Raw genomic sequence first — 10,702 nt, forward strand, 5'->3', positions numbered from 1 at the left:
GGTCTTTCTACCGCCATATTAAACTGACATGCAGTGATAAAACACATTTCGAAGCGGTATTATATCCAATTCAAGATCAAGATCACTGAGCCGTTCCCATTTTATAATCTATCGCTAAGGCGAACAAATCAGGGAAAAGATTAGTATATTATCCATGGCCATGTCCCACATACTTACAGTTCTACTGATGTTTTGTTATTTTCCTGACGAACACGTTGCTTCAAGATTGTTTCTGAACGTCTGTTTACCGCAAAAGAAAGCGGAATTATACAATTTGTTATACATGCACCTGTTAAACGATAATTGCAAGTGATTCCATACTTGGTGTTTCCATAAACCGGAGAAAACTGTGGGCCATGTCCACTAACAGTGAATGAGTGAGTGAGTTGGGTTAAACGCCGTTTTTAACAGTATTCCAGTTATATCACGGCGTGTCAGCTTCATGTGAGAGGAAAGCCCAAAGTGATACAGTTCTCAGACGTTTACCACTTCGGTGAAACCCACGAGCACGGTGCTGACAAACTTAGAAACATAATTAGGGCGTACAGGGATTCGAACCCACAATCATAGTTTTCTGGCGTGCCCAAGGGACGCAACTCATCACAGCGAATCGCGGCGCCTTAGACGACTGGGCCACCCGTGCCCCTTGTCCACTAACAGACTGTAACTTGATTGGATGACATTTCCGCTTGTTACCGACTTGTATCAAGGTTGTGTTCTTATTTTTCTGCTTCAATTGATCTGTAAAAGTGTGGATGTGGAGATTCGAAATAAGTTTGAAAGACACCAAAAAATAACAAATTAGAGAAAACATTCTGCCAACTTGATTGCGTTTCTGTACATCCGTCACAGGTACACCGGTACATTGTATGTCCGCTTCAATCACTTTCATCCCATTTCTTCACTGACATCAAATGTGGCAATGTGGCGGCACAACTGCAATACTTTCAGCACAACTGCAATACTTTCAGCACAACACTATTCTTGTAGGGGTTTAAAACAATTATATTACAAAGAAGAAACGGACCATGTCAACAAATTCATGATTTGTAACAACTTTTGGTGAATTTGTGCACTCAGTTGTTTGTTGTGCCATTTCCCAGAAATGTAGGAAATGTGTGATAAACTGATCGATTACCGCAGATTAATAATCATAACAATACTCATGTGAGGATGCAAAATGTTTCTAATGCACCACAGAAACCAGTCAAGTAGAAAACAACACATTTAGCTAACCTTGTAACATTCTTGTACTCAACAAACAACACATAGACAGGTAACTTCTATGTCCGCCTCAATCAATACAATCACATTACATTTGACAGTTTAAATAAATATGTCACACGTACAAGTTTACACAATGTCATGTTTAGTTTATTTCCTATGTGAGGGCGTTATAAATAAGTGACTTCTTGGAGTCAGTCATGGTGATGTCCACCCCGCTGACCACCTTCATGTTGACTGTGTAGTCATCTGACTTCCCAACACCAAACATGGGGAGAAGAGACTCCCTCCACTCAACATCCAACTTGGCCAAAACAATCTCCCTGTCGAGATCGATGAAGGCGAGTCTCCCCCTCCCCACATCCAGCACAACGCCATAGTGGAGGGTGGCCTGTGTGCCGGGTGTGTCAGACATTGTGTTTCTGTAACACTCCCCCAGCTTCCCCTGCTGATACACCCTGGTACAGAAACTCCCCCCATGTGTGCCACATCTCACTACACAGACACACCAGGAGCGGTGCTGTCCACAAACACACCACCAACTGTCCACCTGGCTCTCCTCCCCCACACCCATCTCCAGGACAACAGGCCACATCAACAATCCACCCACCACACCCACCCTGGAGTGGGTCTCCCAGTATCGTGGTGTGTGTGGGGCAGGGGTGACATTAGAGGGGGATGGAGGAAGGGGGATGGGGGTGGAACTACAGGTGCCGCGGTATGTCCGTAACCTGCCGCTGTCTCTGTGTCGTGTGGCGGGCCGCGAGTTGACCAGCTCACCGTCTGTAGTTACGTGGCAGAAGTTTGTGTTGGCTCGAGCAGCGTCCAGTTGTAGTTTAGGACCTGGAAATATACATTTTGTTTACAGTTTACCAAATTTCCTGTCTTCAGATAACAAATGGAGCAGCCCATTGTGAACCTCGTTTCAATGTTTACAAAACACCGCACTGAACGATCGGCTGTCATGTTCGTCTGTCTGTGAATTTCATCGCTATTGTGATAAAATACAAATAATTTCACTGTGAAAGTATTTGTATGGGTATTTAAAATGTTTTACATAAATGTTTGTATGGATTGACAATGAAATAGATACTGCATAAAACATGTTGTTAGTTAAGCTGGTCTGCTGTCAGTAGTCAGAAATAGACACTTGCTGCCGGAAAACGCATAGGTATCTTCCTTATTTCACGATAAAACTATTATTGTTTCAATTCTAAACTGTTCTTGTACAATACAGTGAACAATAAGATGGAAAAACGGGTTGTTTGACGATACTTTTACACGTGAGTGTTCGACAGACACAGTGGGAACAGGTAACTAATAGGTTAGGCCGAGACGACCCAGTGTCTAATCGTTGAAATGATAATTGAACCGTAAGGCGCGCAGAGCCCAGTTAATCAACAGTTTCAACGATTAGCAGTCGGCCCTGCGTGAAGCACGTGAAATTTCTTCCCCGAGTCTTTTGCACGTGCACTTCGCACTTTTCCGATTTGGGTTAGGAAATGCATGTCCCGGGGCAAGTATACCATTCATTTTGGACCAACTCGAGCACATTAATTATCAATCACCTAAATATTGCTTGCCCATTTTGATGGGCCTATTAGGAGCAAATATAGCACTGATCAAGATAATAATAATTTCTTTTCTGCAATTTGTACTGATGTACGTAAATAATTAGTTGTTAATTTTGTTCCCTTTCTACCATGTCGCCGTGGCAGAAGACTACATTCGTTAGCCTACAGTGCGGAATATCCGGGTTCGTATCCCGCTGGCGACAACGTTTTTCATGAAATTATTCTATCATCAAGATAAATGATAGGGAAAAAAAGAAGTTCAGTCATTGCCAAGTGGTGTTAAACTAACAATTCAGTCAGTTTGACCACAGACCAAATGGCCATAGTTTAAAGATTTATTTAACATTTAAGTCAAGGGGTAAACATACAGCGAAATTGATGACACATGCTTATTTCATTGTAAATGGCGGAATAGCTGATCCAACTTTTTATCCATTATCAACTCATTCCCGTAAATATTCAAATATGTATACAAATTTAAGTATATAAACTTTCACCTTTAATCAATGATCAACCATTTCCAGCCTTCTCTCTACACTAAATTGTATTATCTCTTCTCGGCGTAGACGAAATCATTTATTATATGAGGACATTTTTCGATAAATATGTTTACTGCTTCATGATCAGTATGATATTTTCTGCAGCGCATCAATATCTTTACATGCTATTGTTATAAGTGTGGGCTTCCATCTTACCGAAAGCATTGACATTAAACAAACTAGCACCAGTAATTTTTTGACAAACAAGACACATAAGCTAAGACTTTGTTCTAAAGGTTAACAAAGATGATGGTATTATCGGCCCTTGTTTTAGCCATTATACAACATAAACCTTTGTAATATTGAAAGAGCGTGTTCAGCTACAAGTACCTGTTGAGAAGGGAGAGCCAGGTTTTGTTTTGTTCGTTTGTTGATTATCGCCGCACTCAGCAACTTTCCCGCTTTATTGTGAGTGAGTGAGTATGGTTTTACGCCGCTTTTAGCAATATTCCAGCAATATCACTGTGGGGGACACCAGAAATGGGCTTCACACATTGTACCCATGTCGGGAATCGAACCCGGGTCTTCGGCGTGATGAGCGAACGCTTTAACCAGTAGGCTACCCGACCGCGCTTCCCTCTTTATAACGGCGATCTGTAGATACTCGAGTATGGACCAGACAATCCAGTGATTGACATCATGAGCATCGATCCACGCAATTGGGATACAGTGACATGTATCAACCAAGTTAGCGAGCCTGACGACTCGATCCCGTTTGTCACCTCATACGACAAGCATGGGCTGCTGAAGACCTATTCTACCCCGGATCTTCACGGGTCGGGAAAGCCAGGTAGGTCTTGCACATGTTTGTACCAGCGAGACACATTAAAGTCGTTGATGAACAAAATCACGACTAGTTTTCCAAGCTTCCTGTCATCCTTTTGACGAGAGATCTCCGTGGCTGTTAGTGAGGAAACTTCACGGGTGGACAACATCAATGTGCGCAGTATCGTGTCCTGTGTTTAAAGGGGAGACAACCTCAGTTCACACAGTATCACGGCTTGTGTTTTAACAAAAAAATTACGACTGGTTTTCCAAGACTCATGTTATCCTCTTTTTATAGCAACAGATGAGAGATCTCCGTGTCGCAGTTTACATGGCATATATGACAGGCTTGGGCGCTGTCACGTTTTCTCGCCCTACAAGCATCTCATTTGGTCAGCTCTCCTGGGTCACACACGCGCGCCATGTGCACACATATCTACCAACCTGCAGACGGGGACATTACTGGCTCGTTGCTTCCTCCAGAGTTGTTGTCGGCCGCATCGTGAAACATTTACGCCCACTTCGCTATTTGTCATGAAGTGCAATTTCAGTGTGACAAGAGTGTTATCTATCTAACGCCTCTGCCAGTTAATAAGTTACCCACTTAAAACAGCATACACTACAAGTGATCAAATTTTGGTATATAGCACTTTGGAATGCCATTAACCCAAGAGGTACAACGCCCTACACCAAAAAGTATTTTCTGTAATGTTCCCATCGGCGAGGGTGGTTCTTAAATCTTCAAAACGAACAGCGTCACACGAGTGTGATAAGTCAGTTCAATTCATATGACAATTTGCCTGGTGAATCAGATAGAAGAAACGAGACGATAAAACTATTTAAAAAAAACGAAAACCCAGTGATGGATACCATGTGCAACGCCCCACGCCGTCGGCCATTGAGTCACATTCGTGTCGTCCCTTATGAATTGGAACATAGTTTTTGGGACCTATTCTAAACCTGGTCGTCACGGATACGTGGCATTTATTTTCAGATCGGGAAACTCCCCGTATGCAAAAAGTTCATCTGTTCTTTATCATGCGCCATCATATCGAATTCGCCAAAAAAGTTGGCATTTCAGTGTGTAAACACTCGTCCGTGTTTCTCATTCTGCCCCATCTTCCCCTTATGTAGTTACATCTACAATAGAGTGGGTTGTATGAGTTAGACCATCTTTTCTTCGAGTCTTGACACCAAGCCCGGCTAACCTTCCGGGCACCCCTCGACATAGACCTGATGGACTGTTTGTGTTCAGTCGGAAACACAACTGCCAGCTATCCTAAACCGCGAAAACGAAATAATAACCAAACATATGAATACATTAATTCATCGGCCAACTGACAATTATTATATATAAGTCATTTCAGGGACTTTACAATGACATAAAGAGAAACTGGATTTTCATACTAAATCTTCAGGAAACAATGTGAGAATCTCGACAACGTCCATGCGACCAGACACCAGAAATGCCCAGGAACTGCAGAAATGCACGCTGTATCGTGTCCTGTGTTTAAAGGGAAGTCAACATCACGCAGTATCATGTCCTGTGTTAAAAGGGTGTAACAACATCACTACACCAAGTACCATGTCCTGTGGTAAAAGGGCGGACACCATCACTGCACCAAATATCATGTCCTGTGGTAGAAGGGCAGCCAACATCACTACACCAAGTATCATGCCCTGTGGTAAAAGGGCAGACACTATCACTACCCCAGGTCCGATGTCCTGTGTTTGAAGGGCGCACAACATCCCTACACCCAGTACCATGCTGTGTGGTAAAAGGGCGGACAACATCATTATACCCAGTACCATGCCCTGTGGTAAAAGGGCGACCACCATCACTGCACACCAAGTATCATGTCCTGTGGTAGAAGGGCAGTCAATATCACTACACCAAGTACCATGTCCCGTGTTTAAAGGGCAGAAAACATCACTGCACCAAGTATCATGTCCTATGGTAGAAGGGCAGTCAAAATCACTGCACCAAGTATCATGTCCTATGGTAGAAGGGCAGACACCATCACTACCCCAAGTCCCATGTCCTGTGGTAAAAGGGCGGACACCATCACTACACAAAGTAGCATGCCCTGTGGTGAAAGGGCAGACACTATCACTACACCAAGTCCCATGTTCTGTGGTAAAAGGGCGGACAACATCACTACAACAAGTATCATGTGCTGTGGTAAAAGGGCAGACACCATCACTACACCAAGCATCATGTGCTGTGGTAAAAGGGCAGACACCATCACTACACCAAGTATCATGTCCTGTGGTAAAAAGGCAGACACTATCACGACCCCAAGTCCCATGTCCTGTGGTAAAAGGGCGAACACCATCACTACACCAAGTATCATGTCCTGTGGTAAAAGGGCAGACACCATCACTACACCAAGTATCATGTGCTGTGGTAAAAGAGCACACACCATCACTACACCAAGTATCATGTCCTGTGGTACAAAAGGCAGACACTATCACGACCCCAAGTCCCATGTCATGTGGTAAAAGGGTGAACACCATCACTACACCAAGTATCATGTCCTGTGGTAAAAGGGCAGACACCATCACTACACCAAGCACCATGCCCTGTGGTAAAAGGGCGGACACCATCACTACACAAAGTAGCATGCCCTGTGGTGAAAGGGCAGACACTATCACTACCCCAAGTCCCATGTTCTGTGGTAAAAGGGCGGACAACATCACTACACCAAGTATCATGTCCTGTGGTAAAAGGGTGGACAACATCACTACACCAAGTATAATGTCCTGTGGTAGAAGGGCGGACAACATCACTACACCAAGTACCATGACCTGTGGTAAAAGGGCGGACAACATCACTACAGCAAGTACCATGTCCTATTGTAAAAGGGCGAACACCATCACTACACCAAGTCCCATGTCCTGTGGTAAAAGGGTGGACAACATGACTGCACCCAGTACCGTGTTGTGTTGAAAATGGTGGATAACATCAGTACACCCATGCCTTCTTCTGTGTTCAGAAGATGGTCAACACCACCAGAAACAGTACATTGTTCCATGCCTTGTGTTTAGGAAATGGAAACATTACAACACACAGTAACCTGGTGGATTTCAGTGATATACCAATCACTTCATACTTCGTGAAACGTTTTCAGCAGTGCCCTGTCGCCCAGGAAAAAGCGCTTCACCCAGTAACCGATCCTGTCCGTTATGGGCGAGCAATGGAACATGTAAAGTGTGGAACACGACCAAGCACGCATCTGATTGTACTCACACTGCAGAGTCACCGGTGTCTTCGTTCTTGTTTCCAGAGTGTAGGTTTCAACACCCGCAGCTGCAAAACAATTTCTACATAAAAGAACAAACATAAATGCGCTCACACATATATAACATTAAGTTAGATGTTGAGAACTCTGTTGGTTTCACGAGCGGAATACATCATCTTTGTAATACATAGTATTCAGTAGTAATCCATAAACAAGTTTCATGTCTTCTTGTTGTACATGCACTTCTAAAAGCCACGTTATCAAATACCTACTCTTTGTTTGTTTTATTCAAAGCTTCAATCAATCTTCATATACAAAATGAACTATCGCCAGGTTAAGAAGCAAGTACCTGCATGTGTATGTGCCTGAGCTGCCAATCCATCTTCATTGACAGATCCGAAGTCAGAAATGTAGGATTTCAATGTCTCCAGGCCTCCTGTGTTGAAACTGGCTGCAGATGCACTGTGTGTCTCTGGTGGAACTGATCTGAGATGCGTCTTCGCTCTGTCTTGTATTGAACTCTCTATTGAGAGAAAGTCAGAGTTTGAAGCATACTTGAGTGCTGTCCTGATGTAGTCTGAGGTCCACTTGCATCTTTTACTCTCGCCTTCAGAGGTAACGTGTACAGTGCGCAGCTTTGACAGTTCCTGCTTCGTGTGATTCTCCAGATCTATGACCAGCTTCTTCTCTCTTTGATCAAGCTGTGTCCTCAGAGAATGGAAAGTGTGGTGGATGGCCTCCTTAAGAGCACTACTTGTATTCTTTGTGTCATTTACGACTTTGCTGACGCTCTTCAAATATGCTTGGTGACAAGTATGATGCGCAGTCACATTCTTCCCATGTTGTTCTATCCGTCCTTTTGCAGCATCAGCAGCCACATCTAAATCATCAACGTCGTGCTCGGAATGATCGCCAAGCCTGCATTTGGCACAAATTGAAATGTTGCAGTTTTTATCAAAATATTCAAGAGGATAACGATCGTGAAGTTTGCATACTTGTTCTACAAACATGCCCCCCGGTGCCGTATCCCCAAGGGTTTCAACAACATGTCTTCTGGTAGCTTTAAAACTATTGTGCATGTTCTGGCAGTATTCGCAGAGGAACTCGTCACACTCCTGACACCAACACACAGCCTGGTTGCCGTCATCTTCATGTGTACAGAGGAGCTCTGTGGGGCGATGTTTGACTGTCAGGTGGAATATTTCCTTCTGCCTGACTGCGTCCTTCTGGAGGCTTGTGTCTGTGAGGTTGACCCCCCTCTGACATGTAGAGCATGATATCACTCCACCAGCTGCAGATGTCACACACGTCTCACACACAGCGTGTAGACAGGGCAGTAAGTAGGGCACTGGACCTTTCAGGGTAAACTGCTGCTGACAGACAGAACACTTCGGGAAGGTGTCCATTCTGAAACAAAGCATTGTCTCTATTACAACGAGAACATTGCATAATTGCATATAACATTGTAATAATACGAACAGTTTATCAATAATGGCACAATCATTCCACGAAAATAAATGGGCTAAAACTAAGCACTAGCACTTGATCCTTGATGTATTTGAATTAAAAACAGGCAATCACATTACAACTGATTATTGAATACATAAAGATCAAGATTCCTTGAGACACATGTTGTGATATTGTAGTATTGAATATTGATACTGGTTGTTAGAACGTTTTCTAGACTGCCTTTCTGATTCTTGTGACATCGAATGTCAACAGGACATGGTTCCTGTGATGCGGTGAATGCTCTAGCAAACATTAAGTTATCGGGGCCGTCATGTGTATGCATATTTCACAATCAACTCGTGTATAAACCTCGAAATGCCGCCAATCAGACTGCATTGGACCTATGAATTAGCTGTATCTCTCATGAGGACGGTTACAAGTAGAGTGTGATACACAAAATGGGAAATTCAGCTATTTTGTATCTGTTTTGGTAAAATTGAAAAACGAAAAGAGATCACATCTCTAAACATTGGATTAAGGAGGTGGCGATGCCGATTTTGTAATAGCCATAGCAATGAATATGAGAAAGTCATACTGACCGGTTCAATAGTTCAAAGGGAAACTATGTATCTACACTATTTACACTCCACCCATACTTTCATCTTCCTGTACTACCTACCAGCATACACTATATTCTCCACCCGTACCTTCCTCTTCTTGTTCTACCTACCAGCATACACTACATACTCCACCCGTACATTCCTCTTATTGTACTACCTACCAGCATACACTGTATACTCCACCCGTACCTTCATCTTCTTGTTCTACCTACCAGCATACACTACATACTCCACCCGTACATTCCTCTTATTGTACTACCTACCAGAATACACAATATACACCACCCGTACCTTCCTCTTCTTGTACTACCTACCAGCATACACTTTATACCCTGTCTGTATATCCCACACCTTGTGCTATCTTCCAACATACACAACTCACTGCACCCGACACTCCTGCACCTTTATTAACCTATACGAATATCCACAGTCCCTGAACGAATAGATATCCCATTGGACTCCGACACAGTTAAATCTCTATAAATACCCCGTCCTACATGTAGCCTGCCTACCTCAACGATTATGTTCAAACTATGCAGTCGACGACAGTGTTCAATACAAGGCCGACAGCAGTCAAGTCACAACAAGCAGGTTACAGATTGATCCTTGTAAAGAAGCGGAAAGTCTCTAACCCTAATATGTGCAAGTGTTAAAACACTGTTTAACTCTCACAACTTTAGGTACAGTTGTTTGTGTTTGTCAGTGTTATAGCGTATGCATCGTGCATAATCTACTTCGAGGAATGGCGTCTGAATTGGGAGTGAAAATGAAAGGTTTACTTGATTGCTCCGATTCCTCGAATGTGTAAATTTAAATCAAGGCGAAAAGGAATATATAATTCACTATGAGCTGATTTACACTGACAATATATCTTAATCAAGACACTTTTACTCATATATGTCGCGACAATACAGGACACACCTACCTGTGAGTTTATCTTCCTTGTTATACAGGTCACTTCCGGGTCAGACGTCTATGCGCGAGCGTCGTCGAATTGTGATAGAATATGTCACATGACACATAAACATGAAAAGCGTACAAACTTTATCATTTGATATAACTAGTAGTCCATTCAAGTTACATTGAGACCTGTAGTTAACAGTAGTTCTGTTGTGCCGTGGTGGATCAATGTAATGTGGGAAGGAAGCCCAGCACTAGGACTGCGTTCCTAAATTTCAAAGCAGCTTGATGCGTTATTTCGATAAATAAATTTAAAACTGTCAAATAAATTATTTTCCTAAATATATACAAGTGACACAGAAAATTATAACTACATTTGTTGATATTGT

At 42.9% G+C, this 10,702-nt stretch overlaps 1 protein-coding gene across 1 annotated transcript; it reads right to left on the bottom strand.

Annotated features, from left to right (window-relative positions):
• Nucleotides 1-725: 725 nt before the first annotated feature.
• LOC139447301 (transcription intermediary factor 1-beta-like) lies at nt 726-10,368 on the bottom strand. Its single transcript, XM_071228598.1, has 4 exons — nt 10,339-10,368; nt 7,694-8,751; nt 7,353-7,412; nt 726-2,067 (listed from the first exon to the last, which is right to left on the bottom strand). The coding sequence occupies exons 2-4, from the start codon at nt 8,748-8,750 to the stop codon at nt 1,382-1,384; spliced, it is 1,803 nt and encodes a 600-aa protein (XP_071084699.1). The 5' UTR covers nt 8,751; nt 10,339-10,368; the 3' UTR covers nt 726-1,381.
• Nucleotides 10,369-10,702: the final 334 nt, after the last annotated feature.

This window comes from Haliotis cracherodii, unplaced genomic scaffold (genome assembly GCF_022045235.1).
Source record: "Haliotis cracherodii isolate W230 unplaced genomic scaffold, xgHalCrac1.p SCAF_7, whole genome shotgun sequence".
Classification (NCBI taxonomy): domain Eukaryota; kingdom Metazoa; phylum Mollusca; class Gastropoda; order Lepetellida; family Haliotidae; genus Haliotis; species Haliotis cracherodii.

Coding starts and splice junctions, on each gene's coding strand:
- LOC139447301 (XM_071228598.1), bottom strand. CDS start 8,750: ATGGACACCTTCCCGAAGTGTTCTGTCTGTCAGCAGCAGTTTACCCTG. Junction 7,413..7,693: donor TCAGGCACATACACATGCAG/GTACTTGCTTCT, acceptor ATTGTTTTGCAG/CTGCGGGTGTTGAAACCTAC. Junction 2,068..7,352: donor GACACCGGTGACTCTGCAGT/GTGAGTACAATC, acceptor GTATATTTCCAG/GTCCTAAACTACAACTGGAC.